Here is a 17,956-nt window from a genome sequence, read left to right as displayed (position 1 = left end):
TTCCAATCCAGCTCTCTGCTAATAGCTTAAGAAAGTATGGCCGGCGCCGTGGCTCAACAGGCTAATCCTCCGCCTTGCGGCGCCGGCACACCGGGTTCTAGTCCCGGTCGGGGCACCGATCCTGTCCCGGTTGCCCCTCTTCCAGGCCAGCTCTCTGCTGTGGCCAGGGAGTGCAGTGGAGGATGGCCCAAGTGCTTGGGCCCTGCACCCCATGGGAGACCAGGAGAAGCACCTGGCTCCTGCCATCAGAACAGCGCAGTGCGCTGGCCGCAGCGCGCTACCGCGGCGGCCATTGGAGGGTGAACCAACGGCAAAAGGAAGACCTTTCTCTCTGTCTCTCTCTCACTGTCCACTCTGCCTGTCAAAAATAAAAAAAAAAATAAATAAATAAAAAAATAAAAAAAAAAAATAAAGAAAGAAAGTAGTGGAACATAGCCCAGTGCTTGGGCCCCTGTACCCATGTGAGATACCCAGAAGAAGCTCCTGGCTTTGGATTGGCCCAGCTCCAGCTGTTGTAACCATCTGGGGAGTGAACCAGCAGATGGATGACCTCTTTCTGTGTCCTTCCCTCTGTCTGTCTATAACTCTGCCTCTCTCTCTTTTTTTTAAGATTTATTTATTTATTTATTTGAAAGGCAGAGCTACAGAGAGAGAAGGGGAGAGAGAATCTTCCACCCACTGGTTCACTCCTTAAATGGCTGCAACAGCCTGTGCTAGGCCAGACCAAAGCCAGGAGCCAGGAGCTTCCTCTGGGTCTCCCACATGGATGCAGGGACCCAAGCACTTGGGCCACCCACTGCTGCTTTTTCCATACATTTTAGCAGGGAGCTGGATTGGAAGTGGAGCAGCCAAGACTCAAACCAGTACCCATATGGGATGCCAGCACTGCAGGTGGAGGTTTAACCTTCCATGCCACAGCACTGGCCTCTCTGCCTCTCAAATAAATAAATAAATCTTTAAAAAAAGAAGTGTTTACCATGATTTATTTTACTTACTTATTTATTTATTGCCTTTTTAACTTCCTTTTGGGGGGATTCTTTGCCTTTTTAATTTTTTTATTTAGGTGAACAGATTTCATGTATTTCATATATAGAGGTTTAGGAATGTAGTGATACGCCTCACCCTACCTTCCCTCCTGTACTTGTTTTCTATTTCCCTCTCTTAAGGTTTATAATGATCTACTTTCAGTTTACTTTATACTCATAAAATTAACCCTATGCTAAGTAAAGAGTTCAATATCAATAAATATAAGAAGAAAAAATATATATAATTCCCTAGCAGTAGAGACAACAGCTTGCAAACAGTCATCAAATTTCAAAATGTCAGTTTCACTCTTATATGTTACATTTTTGGTACTCTATTAGTTACCACAGATCAGGGAAAACATTTGGTATTTGTCTTTTTGGGACTGGCTTATTTCACTAAGTATAATCAATTCCCGTTGTATCTATTTTGTTACAAAAGACAGGATTTCATTTTTTTCTGGCTGAGTAGCATTCCATAGTGTGTATGTACCATAATTTCTTCATCTAGCCATCAGCTGATGGACATCTGGGTTGATTCCATATCTTAGCTATTGTGAATTGAGCTGCAATAAACATGGGGGTACAGATACCTCTTGCATATGCTGATTTCACTGCTCTTGAGTAAATTCCCAGGAGTGGGATTGCTGGCTTATATGGTACATCTATTTTCAGCTTTCTGAGGGCTCTCTATACTGCCTTCCACAATGGCTGTACTAATTTGTGTTCTCACTAACAGTGTATTGGAGTACCTCTTTCCCCATATCCTCACCAGCATTTATTGTTTGTTGATTTCTGTATGAGAGTCATTCTGACTGGGGTGAGGTGAGACCTCATTGTGGTTTAGATTTGCATTTCTCTGGTGGCTGGTGATCCTGAGCATTTTTTCATGTGTTCATTGGCCATATGAATTTCCTCTTGAAAAATGCCTGTTCAAGCCCTTGCCCATTGTTAGCTAGATTGTTTGTTATGTTGTTGTTGAGTTTCTTGAACTCTTTATAGATTCTGGATATTAATCCTTTATCAGTTCATGGTTTGCAAATATTTTCTCCCAGTGTGTTGGTTGCTTCTTCACTCTGTTGAGTGTTTCTTTTGCACTGCAGAAGCTTTTCAGCTTGATGTAACCCCATTTGTCTATTTTTGTTTTGATTGCCTGCGCTTCTGGGTTTTTTTCCAAGAAGTCTTTGCCTATTCCAATGTCTTGCAAAGTTTCCTCAGTGTTCTCTTCTACTGATTTGATAGTATCAGGTCTCAGATTTAGGTTCTTGATCCATTTTGAGTTGATTTTTGTATTAAGTATAAGGTAGAGGTCTTTTTTTTTTTTAACTTTTATTTAATGAATATAATTTCCAAAGTACAGCTTATGGATTACAATGGCTCCCCCCCCCCATAACTTCCCTTTCACCCTCCGCTCTCTCTCCCCTTCCATTCACATCAAGATTCATTTTCAATTCTCTTTATATACAGAAGATCAGTTTAGTATATATTAAGTAAAGATTTCAACAGTTTGCACCCACACAGAAACACAAAGTGAAAAATACTGTTTGAGTACTAGTTATAGCATTAAATCACAATGTACAGCATATTAAAGACAGAGATCCTACATGAGGAGTAAGTGCACAGTGACTCCTGTTGTTGACTTAACAAATTGACACATGTGGAGATCCAGTTTTCCCAGCACCATTTGTAGAAGAGACTGTCTTTTCTCCAGGGATTGATTTTTATCTCATTTTCAAAGATTAGTTGGTTGTAAATGTGTGGATTAATTTCTGGGGTTTTCTATTCTATTCCATTGGTCTTACATGTCTCTTTTTGTGCCAGTGCCAGGCTATCTTGATTGTAGCTACCCTGTCATATGTCTTGAAGTCTAGTAATGTGATGCCTCGGCTTTATTTTTGTTGTATAAGATTGCTTTAGCTTCATTGAAAAATGCATATATTTAAAACTTATTAGGGATTTCAAAATTTTGTACATCAAAATAAACTTTAATTCCAAATTCCACAAACCTTGAAGTGCCTTCATATGATTCCATACATAAAACATTTTTAAAAGGGCAAAATTATAGTGATGGAGACATCTGGGGCAAGGGTGGGACTCTAAAAGGGTAGTATGAGATGTTTTGGGGTAGGGTGGGTAGATCGATGGAACAGTTCTGTATCCTGATTGTGGTGGTTGTTAGGAAGGAAGGAGGGGGTGTATGTAGAACTGATGAGAGTCAAATAATGTCTGTACTTAATAATACGAATGTCAGGGGGCCAGTGCCGTGGCTCACTTGGTTAATCTTCTGCCTGTGGTGCTGGCATCCCATATGGGCGTCAGGTTCAAGTTCCGATTGCTCCTCTTCCAGTCCAGCTAGCTGCTGTGGCCTGGGAAAGCAGTGGAGGATGGCCCAAGTGCTTGGGACCCTGCACCCGCATGGGAGACCAAGAGGAGGCACCTGGCTCCTGGCTTTGGATCGGCATAGCGCCGGCCGTAGCGGCCATTTGGGGAGTGAACCAAGAGAAGGAAGACCTTTCTCTCTGTCTCTTTCTCTCACTGTCTATGACTCTACCTGTCAAATTTTAAAAAAAGAGAGAAATAAATAAATAAGTAATACTAATGTCAGTTTCCTGGTTTTGATAATTACAGTGTAGTGATATTGGATGTTATCACTGGGGAAAATTGGGGCAAGAGTTCACAAGAATTCACTGTACTATTTTGTAGCTTCTGTGTGAGTTTAAAGTGACTTCAAACCTGAAAGTTTTTTGAAATTAAAATACAGTTCTTCAGTTGCACTAGTCAGGTTTAAAGTGCTCTATAAAATGCCATGTGAGTAATAGCAGCCACGATAGATAGTGCAGATAAAGAATATTTCCATCTTCACAGGAAGTTTTATTGGACAGTCCAGGTCTGACTTTAGTCACTGTTCTTTTTAATTTGACTATTTCAAATTTCAGTATCATGTGGAAACCTTGTTTTAATTTCCTTCAGGTCAGTTGTTTGAGCTATGTCTAGGCTTAAAGAAATACTTCTTTCTAATTTCTTAGATTTCAGAGGGAAAAAAGTCCATTCATGTGGTAATCAAAGTAAGACACTGAGGGAGGGGCAGGCACTGTGGCACAGCAGGTTAAGCCGCTGCGTGAGATGCCGGCATCTTATAGGAGTACAGTTCAAGTCCAGGCTGCTCCGATGCAGCTCCCTGCTAATGTGTTTGGGAAAGCAGTGGAAGATGGCCCAAGTGCTTGGGCCCCAGCCACCCTTTGTGGGACACCCAGGTGAAGCTTCTGCCTCCTGGCTTCTGCCTCACCCAGCCCTGGCCACCACTGCGGCCATTTGGGGAGTGAACCAACAGATGAAAAATTCTCTCTCTTTCTGTCTCTCTCTCTCTCTTTTCTTTTTAAACATTTATTTATTTGAGAGAGAGACGGAGAGACAGAGATCTTCCATCTGCTGGTTTACTCCCCGAATTGCTATAATGGCCAGAGCTGGACCAATCAGGAGCCAGGAGCTTCTTCTGAGTCTCCCACGTGGAGCCAGGGCCCCAAGCTCTTGAGCCATCTTCCATTGCTTTCCCAGGCCGTTAGCAGAGAGCTGGATAGGAAGTAGAGAGACCAGGACTCGAACTGGCACCCATACGGGATGCCAGTGCTGCAGGCAGAGGTTTAACCTGCTACACCACAGCACCAGCCCTTGTAACTCTTCTTTCAAATAAATCTTTAAAAAGAAAAAAAAGGGGCCGGCGCCGCGGCTCACTAGGCTAATCCTCTGCCTTGCGGCGCCGGCACACCGGGTTCTAGTCCCGGTCAGGGCACCGATCCTGTCACGGTTGCCCCTATTCCAGGCCAGCTCTCTGCTATGGCCAGGGAGTGCAGTGGAGGATGGCCCAAGTGCTTGGGCCCTGCACCCCATGGGAGACCAGGAGAAACACCTGGCTCCTGCCATCGGATCAGCGCGGTGCGCCGGCCGCAGCGCGCCAGCCGCGGCAGCCATTGGAGGGTGAACCAATGGCAAAAGGAAGACCTTTCTCTCTGTCTCTCTCTCTCACTGTCCACTCTGCCTGTCAAAAAATAAAATAAATAAATTTAAAAAATTTTTAAAAAAGAAAAAAAAAGACATTGAAGGATAAGAATATTAAAACTAAGATTTACATCTTCCTGGGTAGAGAATCTGAATATTATGTCAGTGTTCATCCAAAATAATCCATAAGCTGGTTGCAATTGTAATCAAATTCCAGAAAGATCTTTCTGAAACTGACAATTCAATAATTCATCTGGATGACCATCATGGAGCATTTAGAGGGTAAGAAAATTGTAATTAGGGATATGGGAAGTAGTGTCAGGTAGTGAAACTTAAATAAGACAACAATAATTACTGTAGGATAGAATTGGCACAAAAGCAGCCATCACTGGATCCAAAGAAGCAGGATGTATACTCTAACCAAAAGTCCCTAATGCCTAAATGGACAAAACATAAGAATAGCCAATTTACCAAAGAAAAATAAACTAATTAAGTAAAATAGGCTTTTTAAGGATCAAAGAAATGAAATACAAGTAGTGTTTCTCATTCTTAAATGAGTGAAGATTGTTATTGTTGTTTAAGATTTATTTATTTGAAGGGCGGAGTTAGAGAGAGGCAGAGGCACAGAGAGAGAGAGCAGTCTTCCATTCTCTGGTTCACTCCCCAGTTGGCCATGACAGTGGAGCTGCGCCGATCTGAAGCCAGGAGCCTCCTCCGGGTCTCCCATGCAAGTGCAGGGGCCCAAGGTCTTGGGCTATCCCTTACCGCTTTCTCAGGCCATAGCAGAGAGCTGGATCAGAAGAGGAGCAGCTGGGACTCAAACCGGCACCCATATGGGATACTGGCACTGAAGGCGTGGCTTCACCACAGCGCCAGCCCCAAGATTGTTATTGTTAAAGCACCAGTGCTAGTGATGGTGCCATAAAGTGATCCTCTCCTCTGTTGCTGTCATTCTGTTCTTCCATCATTGCCTCATTACCCTGTCCTTGATGCAGTAGTATTGCATATTCTGTCCTCCAGAAAATCATGTGGACTGTGCCTTCTAAATATATATCGCATCTTTGCTGTTCATAGCCTGGTACACACTCCCTAGCCTTCGTGTCTGGCTCATTATAACTCCTAGCTTGTTTCCCTGCTTCTTGTCCTGGTTCTCCAGAGTTTTTGAACACAGTAGCCAAAGTTTCCAAATTAAAATACTAGTCAGTAGCCTTCAGTGTTTGCTAGCTCACTCAAGAGTTAAAGCTGGTTTCATCATAATGGTCTGTAGAGTATTCCGTGATTTAAAAATCCCAGCTTTCAGCCGGCGCCGCGGCTCAGTAGGCTAATCCTCCACCTTGCGGCGCTGGCACACCGGGTTCTAGTCCCGGCTGGGGCACCGATCCTGTCCCGGTTGCCCCTCTTCCAGGCCAGCTCTCTGCTGTGGCCAGGGAGTGCAGTGGAGGATGGCCCAAGTGCTTGGGCCCTGCACCCCATGGGAGACCAGGAGAAGCACCTGGCTCCTGCCATCGGAACAGCGCGGTGCGCCGGCTGCAGTGCGCCTACCGCGGCAGCCATTGAAGGGTGAACCAACGGCAAAAGGAAGACCTTTCTCTCTGTCTCTCTCTCACTGTCCACTCTGCCTTTAAAAAAAAAAAAAAAAAATTCTTAAAAAAAAAAAAATCCCAGCTTTCCAAGGTGAATGTTTAGCCTCACAGTTAAGATGCCCACAACTAATATTGGGGTACCTGGGTTTGAAGCATGGTTTAGGCTCCTAACTCTAACTTACTACTGAGGTGTACCCTTCAGGCACCTGTGGTTTCTGCCATCCCACATGGTAGACCTGGATTGAGCTCCCAGCTCTGGCCCCGCCAGTCTTCATCTGGTGCGGTCATTTGGGAAATAAACCAGCAAGTGGAGGAGTTCTCTCATTCTTTCTCTTTCTCTCCCAATCTCTACCTGTCGTAAAGATGATTTACCTCATAGTACTTCCTTGGCCTGCTCCCTTTCAGGTCTCTCTTCAGATATCAGTGAGATTTTCCCTGACTTCTCCTTATAAAACAGCAACCTACCCCCCACCAACCCTGCCCCACCATCCTTTCTAAAATCTTGTTTTTTTCTGTTGCACGCATATCTTATCAGGTAAGTCATATGTTTGCTTCCATGTCATTTTTCCATATGTTTGCTTCATAAAGACAGGGACCTTATTTTATTCTCTGCTGTATCCCTAGCACTTAGAAAATACCTGGCATGTAAGTCGGCACTCCGTGTTTGATGATCAAAGGAATATATTGATAGAATATTTTTGGAAGGCAACTGTAACATGTTTTTAAAACCATGTTTTAAAAAGCTTAACTCTTGAAATCTTTACTTAGTGTAGAGTTGATCTTCTGTATATAAAGATAATTAAAAATAAATCTTAATGAAGAATAGGGTGGGAGAGGGATTAGGAGGTAGGACAGTTTCAGGGTGGGAGGGCAAGTATGGGGGGAAGAACCACTATATTCCAAAAGTTGTACTGATGAAATTTATTTTTATTAAATAAAAGCTTTCTATAAAAAATAAAGTTTGGGAATGATTGAATTATGTACACTCGATGAAGTGGGAAGGACAGGACCAAGAGAAGTAACCAGAACAACTTTCTCTTGGTAAGAAAAGAGAAGGCAATAGGAAAATAATTGCAAAATATAAAAGAAGCGTCAGGATCCAGAAAATGCTATGTGTTGGGAGTCTTTGAGGAGACTGCTGATGTAAGCAAAAGGTTGGTGCCTGGGAGTAGTACAAGGTACTGTTACAGAGGGATGCAAACAGATGTTGAAGGGCTTGAAAGTGAGCCAAAAGAGGCAGAGCTGCCCTGATCCATGACGGAGATCAGTGGTGTGAATTCTCAAACGTGGGGGAGGAGGAAGCTGCCTGAATCGAAGCTTCTTAGTACTGTGTAGGTGGCAAGGAGACTGGGATAAATAATGTCACCTGGAAAGTGCTTGCAGCAGGCAGAGTTGAGGTAATAACTGCTCAAGGTAGCAACTAGTGGGGCTGTGATGAAATAAAGCATGTACTGAATATCAGCAATCATGATATGGCAGAGCATAAGACTTACTGGTTAGCTGTAAGAGAAAGAAGAAATTGAAAGTTCCAATATTAAAAATCATGTTGCTTTTTAATTATTTTCTTCTTTATTATAGGTGTCTCTTGTTTACAGAAAGATGGATCATTTAAACCATTGGAGGACTCAGTTATCACAATGCTTCTGTGCTACCAGCTAAGATTTATGACAGTGAATTCATGACAAATTTCCATGTTACAGAACGGAAGAACTAAAAGGATACTCTCTCATAAAAATAGTCTTGTAGTATCTTATTACTAAACAAAATTTAAAAGCACAGTTGTTAAATTATTAGATTTGCTAGTAATTAGACAAGCACACATGCAGCAACTACTGTATACTGATAGTTACTGAACTTCAAATTTAGATGATTTCTCTTTGTGAGAGAAGTTGTTTGCAAAGAAAGCATTGAACATTGTCACTAAATATATTTTCAGCGAAGTGTCATTTAGAAAATTTGTCTTGAAATAAGTTCTGAAAAGTCCAAAGCCCCACTGCTAAGTGGATTTGATATTATGGCAGCAACTTACAGACTTGTGGTTAGTACTGTGAACCACTATAGCAGTGTGCTAATAGACCGGCGTTTTGAGCAAGCTATACATTATTGCACTGGAACATGCCACACCTTCTCACATGGAGTTGACTGCATCGTGGTTCATCACAGTGTTTGCGCGGATCTCTTGCACATCCCAGTGTCTCATTTCAAAGATGTGGATCTGAACTCTGTGTTTCTACCCCACGAGAATGGGCTTTCCGCAGCTGAAGGTGACTATACCCATCAGACCCTCACAGGCATCTCCAGGGTCAGGAGAGGATCTGCATTTCAGAATTCCTGTAACTTAAAGGACATTGCAGGAGAAGCAATCAGTTTTGCCAGTGGGAAAATAAAGGAATTTTCCCTTGAAAAACTCAAAAACTCTAACCATGCAGCTTATAAAAAAGGAAGGAAAGTCAAGTCTGACTCATTTAATAGGAGGTCAGTTGATTTTGACCTGCTCTGTGGCCATTACAGCAGCGATGGGACCTCCCCGTCCTTTGGTTTACTCCGAAGTTCCTCAGTTGAGGAAAAGTCTTTGTCCCACAGAAACTCACTTGATACAAACCTGACTTCCATGCTTCTTCACAACTTCTCGGAAGAAGACCTAGTTACTCATATTTTAGAAAAACATAAAATCGATAATTTTTCCTCTGGGACAGACATAAAGATGTGCTTGGACATCTTGCTGAAATGCTCTGAGGATTTGAAAAAATGCACAGATATCATAAAACAGTGCATTAAGAAAAAGTCAGGAGGTGGCATCAATGAAGGAAGTAGTAATGATGCAATATCTAGCTCTGAAACTGTCTATATGAATGTAATGACCAGGTTAGCATCCTATCTGAAAAAGTTACCGTTTGAGTTCATGCAGTCTGGAAACAATGAGGCTATAGATTTAACAGAACTGGTCAGTAATATGCCTAGCTTACAGCTGACTCCCTTCTCCCCAATATTTGGCACTGAACAGCCCCCTAAGTATGAAGATGTTGTCCAGCTCTCAGCCCCTGATTCTGGACAGTTTCAGACTAGTGAATTACAAGATGACAAGCATAATTCTAGAAAAATGGACACCATCAAATCCATCCCCAACAACTCCACAAATTCCTTATATAACTTAGAAATAAAAACTGCCCAACTTCAGTCACCGTCATTAACCATGAACTCTTTGGAAAACGTTGCATCTGGTGACTTAATGGAAACTCTTTACATTGAAGAAGAGTCAGATGGAAGGAAAGCATTAGATAAAGGACAAAGGACAGAGAATGGACCCAGTCAGGAGTTGTTAAAGGTAAAAGAACATAAAGCAGAATTTTCAGACCGTGGTACTCATCTTAAAAACTGCCCTGCCTCAACACAAAATGAAACTGGCAAGGCATTTGAAAAGCCAGGTGTTCATCTAGCCGACGAAGACCCTAAATTAAAAGTTGCTAAAGTTGAAGCGGGAGACAAGGGGGATTATGTGAACCCTAACAGCCAGGAAGAGATAGATAAATTATTAATGGATTTGGAATCGTTTTCACAGAAGATGGAGACCTCTTTAAGACAGCCACTTGCTAATGGTAAAAACTTGGATTCTCTGAACAGTCCTGGTCAGATGGCTGCTCAGATCCCTGCAGATCTTGAGCCTAAATCTAAAGACTCTTCACCTGCAGAAAAAGTCTCACCTTCCTGTCTGACAAAGATTATTGAAACCAACGGACACAAAATAGAGGAAGAGGATAGAGCACTCTTACTGAGAATTCTGGAAAGCATTGAAGACTTTGCTCAAGAACTAGTCGAGTGCAAATCAAGCAGAGGAAGTCTATCCCAAGAAAAGGAAATGATGCAGATTCTACAGGAAACCTTGACAAGTTCCTCCCAGGCCAATGTGTCGGTCGGTAGAAGTGCTGTTGGTGATAAAGCCAAAGATACTACTTCAGTGGTGTTGATTCAGCAGACCCCCGAAGTGATCAAGGTGAGTCATCTTACATTCTAGTCATGCTGTTTCCCTATACTAGGGATGGTCTCAGCTCAGTCAGTAAAAAGCAAAGAGAGTTAAAAAGACTGGTCAACTGCTCTCTCCATACCCTTCATCTTCTTCCTAATCCTGTGGCCAAAGGAAAATCACTTAGCCTTAATATTCCTCTTCTATATGGTAAAAATAATGTAGATCAAGGTAACTTTTATGAAGTATAATGCTTATATAAAAGTCATTTAATACTAATCTTCATAGTTTACCAAAAGACAGGTCCTTCCCACATGCATGTGTAGACCTGTATAAGGTACAGTGTAGGGTACAAAAGAAGAAAGGACATGATTTTTAAAAATAATTTATTTGAAAGGTAGAGTTACAGAAAGAGAGAGAGAGAGAGATCTTCCACATGCTGGTTCACTCCCCAGATGTCCACAACAGCCAGAACTGGACCAGGCCAAAGCTAGGAGCCAGGAGCTTCTTCTGGGTCTCCCACATGGATGCAGGGGCCCAGGTACTTGTGCCATCTTCCACTGCCTTCCCAGGCTATCAGCAGGGAAATGGATCAGAAGTGGAGCAACTGGGACATGAACAAGCACTCATATGGGAGGCCAGCTTCGCAGGCAAAATCCAGTATGCCACAATGCCAGGGACATGATACTTAAAGAGCTTAAAATCTAGTCGGGGAGCCTGTAACTACACTGGAGCCTGTGAAATGATTTGAAAGTATCGTTAGTGCAATAAACCATCAAAAAGGTAAAGACTAGCCTATGAGATTTGCTTCAACATGTGAGAATAAGTATCAATCTAGAATGAGAAGTAATTGTGACAACCTTCATATCTATCCCTTTACTGATAGCATTGGTTTTGAGTACTCTCAGAAAGGCAGTTACCTGCTGGTATTTATACATGTGTGTGTAAACACAACAAGATTGTTCTTGGTTTATTTTACAAGTTCACCAAGGGGCTAGCAAGGGGCTTTGCTGCACCTGGCTCAAGGACCCAGACTGGGGGCACACTCACATCCATGAAATCTCCAGTCTGATTGCAGACGGGGCTCTCAACCCTTCACTGAGATGCTCGCCTGGTCTGTCAGGTGTCTAAAGCAGAGTGGGTGCTCAGTTCTTTCCTGGAATGACCACCTGGCTTATCAGATGTATTTCTCATTAAATTTTGCTACCTCACTAACTGCTTTAAAAAAAAAAAAGAAAGAAAAGAAAAAGACCCAGCCTAGCTGATGGATTCTCAGTGTTCATAAGTATCTTTTGAGTTCCCTGGGGAAGGGAAAGAAAAGGGTGGTGTTTTTAACTGCCTTGTCCCAAACAATACAAACTTCTGTTCATAGTCTAGTGCTCCCAACTTAAAATCTGAGTAGCAGGGGCAAGGTGTTTGGCACAGTGGTTAAAGATGCTGCTTGGGATGCCCATGTGCCATATCAGATTAGAAACCTGGCTCCTCTGCTTCAGAGCCAGCTTCCTGCTAGTGCACGTCCTGGGGAAAGCAGATGATGGCTCAGGTACTTGGGTCCCTCTGTCCACCTGGGATACCCAGATTCCAGGTTCCTGGGTTCAGCCTTGCCCAGTCTTGGCTGTTGTAGGCATTTGGGGAGGGAGTTGTCAGGTGGAATCTCTCTGTGTTTGTATCAAAATGAAATGAATAAAAAATAAAATTTGAGCAACAGAGAAGCACTCAGAATATTTGATGAGCACTAACTCATGAATGTACTGTACCTGTCAACATGTATGAATCACAGACATAAAGGCAAATCAACAAAAGCAAGTTGTAAAATATTGCTACATATATTTTTGAGATATGTATATTTATACAAAAATTATGAGAAAATACACATATACATCAAATATGGTATTCAGAACAATTGTTAAACCTGGGAGAAGGAAAAGACATGTAACTGAGGAATACTATGCCAGGGGCCTCAATAGTATTAGTAATGTTTTATTTTATAACCTGGGTATTGGACCCATAAGTATTTTGTCATTTTTTATGCCTTTTTATGTAACTTTGACATAGGGGTCAAACATTTTGGGGTGTCCTCAGCCAATTCTGGAGTGCCTGGGTTTGAGTCTCAGCTCTGCTTCCAGTGCCCACCCTAGGAGACAACAGGTAATGGCTCAAGTAGTTGGGTCCCTACCATCCTCATGGGAGATGCAGATTGAGTTTCTGGCTGCTGCCTCGGCCTGGCCCCAGCTGTCGTGAGCATTTTGGAAGTCAGCCAGCATCAGATGAGAGATGTCTCTCTCTTCCTCTTTTCTACCCCACTGCCTTTTAAATAAAGTAAAAAATAATAATAATAATTTAAGCCAATTATATATTGGAGATGGCAGTTATGAATCTAAGCTAAAAATAAATAAAGTTACATGTTATTTTTAGTCTTCTCATTAAGTTTTTCATTTGAGCAGAGGGAAAAATGTTTACTGTGATCAAATGAATAATTCTTACCTGACATGTTTTGTGTCTTCTATCTGTGCACATTTTTAGTACCAGTGGTGTAAAAGTTTAAAACAATGCATATTTAAGGTTATTAGATGGATTTTAATATAAATATCTGTAGATATTCTCTGAGCACTTATGTGAAATCTCTGTGTTGATTCATAATGTTAATCTCTTCAATTAACTGAGCCAACCAACACTGGGGAAAAACTATGGGAATTAATTACAAAAGTGAGAAAAATTATTTCATGTATTTAAGTCATACTGATGTGTTTCATATTTTTAAAAGAAAGAAACAACATAATAACTACCTTAAGGCCGGCGCCACAGCTCACTAGGCTAATCCTCCGCCTTGCGGTGCCGGCACACCAGGTTCTAGTCCCGGTCGGGGCACGGGATTCTGTCCCGGTTGCCCCTCTTCCAGGCCAGCTTTCTGCTGTGGCCCGGGAGTGCAATGGAGGATGGCCCAAGCGCTTGGGCCCTGCACCCCATGTGAGACCAGGAGAAGTACCTGGCTCCTGCCATCGGATCAGCACGGTGCGCCGGCCGCAGCGCGCCAACCGCGGCGGCCATTGGAGGGTGAACCAACGGCAAAGGAAGACCTTTCTCTCTCTCTCTCTCTCTCTCTCTCTCTCACTGTCCACTCTGCCTGTCAAAACATTAAAAAAAAAATAACTACCTTAAAATGATATTAATATCCTAAGAGCTGCCAGTTATTGTGAGCTAAGACATGTAATACTTCAGATTTTTTTCTATTTTCTCACAATAACCTGGCTATCCATTAAGAAAAAGTCTTCTCCAATGAACTATTCCAACATCTTATAATCATTAAGCCAAAAACTCTTTTTTTTTTAAAGATTTATTTATTTATTTGAAAGAGTTACACAGTGAGAGAAGGAGAGGCAGAGAAGAGAGAGAGAGGTCTTCCATCTGCTGGTTCACTCCCCAATTGGCTGAAACAGCCAGAGCTACGCTGATCTGAAACCAGGAGACAGGAGCTTCCTCCAGGTCTCCCACATAGGTGCAGGGGCCCAAGGACTTGGGCCATCTTCCACTGCTTTCCCAGGCCATAGCAGAGAGCTGGACTGGAAGTGGAGCAGCCGAGACTCGAACCGGCACCCATATGGGATGCCGGCACTGCAGGCCAGGGCGTTAACCTGCTGCACCACAGCGCTGGCCCCAAGCCAGAAGCTCTTACCATATGATACTGTATTTTGAATTTTGCTCAACTTTCTTCCTCCACTATCTCCTCTGAAAAAAAATGAGAGAAATTACTCTAAAAAGCACATGGGCTGCAGAAAGTAGAGAATGTGAACCTGAGGCCAAGAACACGTTCCAAGCAGCACTCCCCTTCGTCCCAGCCTTTGGGATCGAGCATGCTGGGACACCCCCAGTGCAAGCACAGTCGCCTGAAAAGGCCACCCAGGCTAGAGACGAGCTTCCTGGCTTTCTGACAAGTGTGGACACCAAGATCTCATTAAAATATGGTCTCACACCATTCTTGTAAGTAAGTCCAGTATCACCAAACAGAATAAAAACCTATGATATTTCTTCTTGGTAAAGAGGAGAAATAATTAATGAAAAGCCAATTTACAAAGGCAGGTAGCTTGGGGCCCGCTTTGTGCATAATAGGTTAAGCTGCAGCCTCCATCCCAGTTCAAGAGCTAGCTGCTCCACTTCTGATCCAGCTCCTTATTAATGTATCTTGGAAAGCAGCAGCGGATGGCCCAAGTGCTTGGGCCCCTGCCACCCACATGGTAAATCTTTAAGAAGCTCGTGGCTCCTGGCTTTGGCCTGGCCCAGCTGTTGAGGCCATCTGGGGAGTGAACCAGTAGATGGAAGATCTTTCTCTCTGTCTCTCTCTCTCTCTCCCTCTCTCTGTAACTCTTTCAAATAAAAAATAAATAAATGTCTTTAAAAAAAAAAAAAGGAAATGTGAAGTGTTTAATTCAGGAAGATGCTTAATGCAAGAAGACAGACCATTATCCATTGACTCAATTGCCTCTCTTTTTTTTATTTTCACCAGATCTTTTATGTCAGAATTGGCAAACTTTTCCTGTAAAGGGTCAGGCAAGAAATATTATAGGCTTTGTGGGTTGCAAGATCTCTGTCACATAGTCTTTGTCTTTAAAAAAAAAAAAAAAAAAAACCTTAAAAAACGTAAACCAGGGGCCAGCACAGTGACACAGCTGGTTAAAGCCCTGGCCTACAGCACCGGCATTTCATACGGGTGCTGGTTCTAACCCCGGCTGTTCCTCTTCCAATCCAGCTCTCTGCTATGATCAGGGATAGCAGTAGAAGATGGCCCAAGTCCTTGGGTGCCTGCACCCTCTTGGGAGACCTGGAGAAAGCTCCTGGCTCCTGGCTTCAGATTGGCACAGCTCCAGCCATTGCGGCCATCTGGGGAGTAAGCCAGTGGATGGAAGACCTCTCTCTCTATCTCTACCTCTCTCTAACTCTGTCTTTCCAATAAATAACTCTTTAAAAAAATTCTTAAAAATGTAAACCACTCTTAGCTCCAAGATATACTAAAAAAAACAATAGTTTTCCAATTCCTGTTTTAGGAAAACAGAAAAATGCAGTAAATCATAAGCACTCTTATCATTAACCTCTTAGCTTTGTCAAATCTTAATATTTTGTCACATTTGCTTTAGGTCTGCCTGATTTATTTAATATTTCCATTATCACGATCATTTAGAACTTTTTTAAAAAAAGATTTATTTATTTTAAAGGCAGAGTGAAGCGGCCAACTCTGTGGCATAGCAGGTAAAACCACTGCCTGTAGTGCCAGCATCTCATATAGGTGCAGGTTCGAGTCCTGGCTGCTCCACTTCTGATCCAGCTCTCTGCTTATGGGCTGGGAAAGCAATAGAAGATAGCCCAAGTCCTTGGGCCCCTGCACCCACATGAGAGACCCAGGGGACGCTCCTGGCTCCTGGCTTCATATCAGCCCAGCTCTGGCCATTGCAGCCATTTGGGGAGTGAACCAGTGGATGAAAGACCTCTCTCTTTCTCTTTCTCTCTCTCTCTCGCCTCTGCCTCTCTGTAACTTTTTCAAATAAATAAATTTAAGGAAAAAAAAAGAGTGGAGTGAGAGAAGGGGAGACAGAGAAAGACATCTTCCATCTGCTGGTTCACTCCTCAAATGGCTAGAACAGCTGGGTCAGGCAAAAGCCAGGAGTCTGGAACTCCGTTCAGGTCTCCCACGTGGGTGGCCAGGACTTTTCCAGGGGCATTAACAGGGAGCTGGATCAGAAGTGAAGCAGCCAGGACCTGAACCATTGCTGTGATACAGGACACCAGCATCACAAGCAGTGGCTTAACTTGCTGCCCCATAATTCACAATTCCTGCCCCTAAATTTAGAACCTTTAAAAAGTATTTTTATTCGAAATGCAGAGGTACAGAAATAGACAGAAGTCTCTTACCTGCTCACTCACTACCCAAATTCCCACAATAGCCAGGGCTGGACCAGCTGAAACCAGGAACCCAGAGCTCATTCTGGGTCTCCCATGTGGGGACTTGAGCTATCACCTCCGGGTTGCATGTTAGGAGTGGGATGGAATAGGAAGTAGAGCCAGGAATCCCAGGCGCTCTGATGTGGGAGGCTGGCATCCCGAGCAGCATTATAGCCACCTCTACTGTCATCATTTAAAAAAAATCATCTCAGATATTGAAATCCCTAGAATGCCTCTCCCTACTACCTTCCCTCTTCTCCAGAAGTAACTGCTACCCTGAAATCAGTGTTTATTTCTTACGACGTTTGTATATGATATTATTTTTTCATATTTCTATTCTTAATGTAGAATAATGAGAAATTAATAGTGGGCCAGTTTATTAATAACTGTATGCTGTGCTAAAGAATTCATTCTAGCGAGTGGGAAGCCAAAAAAAGCTTTTAAGCAGAAGAAGCCCATAGCATGGTTATTTTAAAGTATAGCAAATTTTAAATAAAGGCTGTTTTTTTCTTTTTGGACAGCTGAAAATTTACCAAGCATTCAAAACATTTTAACTAAAAGATTTACATAAAGATGCATATAGGTAGCATTTGTACATGATATTGATGATTATCCCTAAGAAAAATGAAAAATGATTGACCTGATGGTATTATATGTCATTAATTTTTTAATACTTCAGAATAATTTTCCAAGAGTGAGTAGTGTATGTCATCCAATTACAAATGAAATTCAAATCTGTGTTAGAAGAGGGAACTGCATAGAAAATAATAGGAGGATATTCGTCTAGGTTAGATATCAATAATCTAGGGTCCACGGCCAAATCCAGTCTGTTGCCTGCATTCATGGTTTAATCCAACCACAGCCACAACTCTTCTTTTTTTTTTAAGATTTGTTTATTTGAAAGGTAGGGTTGAGAGAGGGGGAGACAGAGATCTTCCATCCACTGGTTCACCCCCCAAATGGCCTCAACTGCCAGAGCTGAGCTGGTCCAAAGCCAAGAGCTAGGAGCCATGATGACTGACCCAGATGACTGGGCCTCCCACATGGATGCAGGGACCCAAACACTTGGGCCATTCTCCGCTTCCTTTCCAGGCACATCAACAGGGAGCCAGATTAGAAGTGGAGCATCTGGATTCGAACTGGTGCCCATGTGGATGCCAGTGCCACAGGTACTGGCTTTACCAGCTATGCCACAGCACCAGCCCCCACATATCTTCATTTACATAGGGTCTATGGCTGGCATTTTACTCTGCTTGCAAAGTTGAGTATTACAACAGAGACTCTGAAGCCTAAAATATCTGGCCATTTACAAAAAAAAAAAAAAAATTTTTGCTGATTCCTGGTCTAGCTATTACCTCACAGATTAGCAAAGCAGACTTGTTAAGGTTCAGTGTGTCGTTTTTTTTAAACGTAAATCTTGGGAACATTAAATATCAAAAGCAGAAACTACCAATGGCTGATGA

General features: G+C 42.6%; 1 protein-coding gene across 3 annotated transcripts in view; it reads left to right on the top strand.

Moving 5' to 3' along the window:
• The window catches only part of PPP2R3A (protein phosphatase 2 regulatory subunit B''alpha), a 212,665-nt gene that overhangs the window by 71,356 nt on the left and 123,353 nt on the right, over window positions 1-17,956 (top strand). For all 3 annotated transcript variants that reach the window (XM_062214313.1, XM_062214300.1, XM_062214306.1), the window contains exon 3: window positions 8,180-10,592. In XM_062214313.1, the coding sequence (XP_062070297.1) occupies window positions 8,616-10,592 (1,977 nt within the window). In that variant the 5' untranslated portion in view covers window positions 8,180-8,615. The remainder of the gene's footprint in view (window positions 1-8,179; window positions 10,593-17,956) is intronic.

The sequence above is a fragment of the Lepus europaeus genome, chromosome 2, assembly GCF_033115175.1.
Source record: "Lepus europaeus isolate LE1 chromosome 2, mLepTim1.pri, whole genome shotgun sequence".
In the NCBI taxonomy this organism is placed as follows: Eukaryota; Metazoa; Chordata; class Mammalia; order Lagomorpha; family Leporidae; genus Lepus; species Lepus europaeus.
This window is presented reverse-complemented; position numbering and strand designations above follow the sequence as displayed.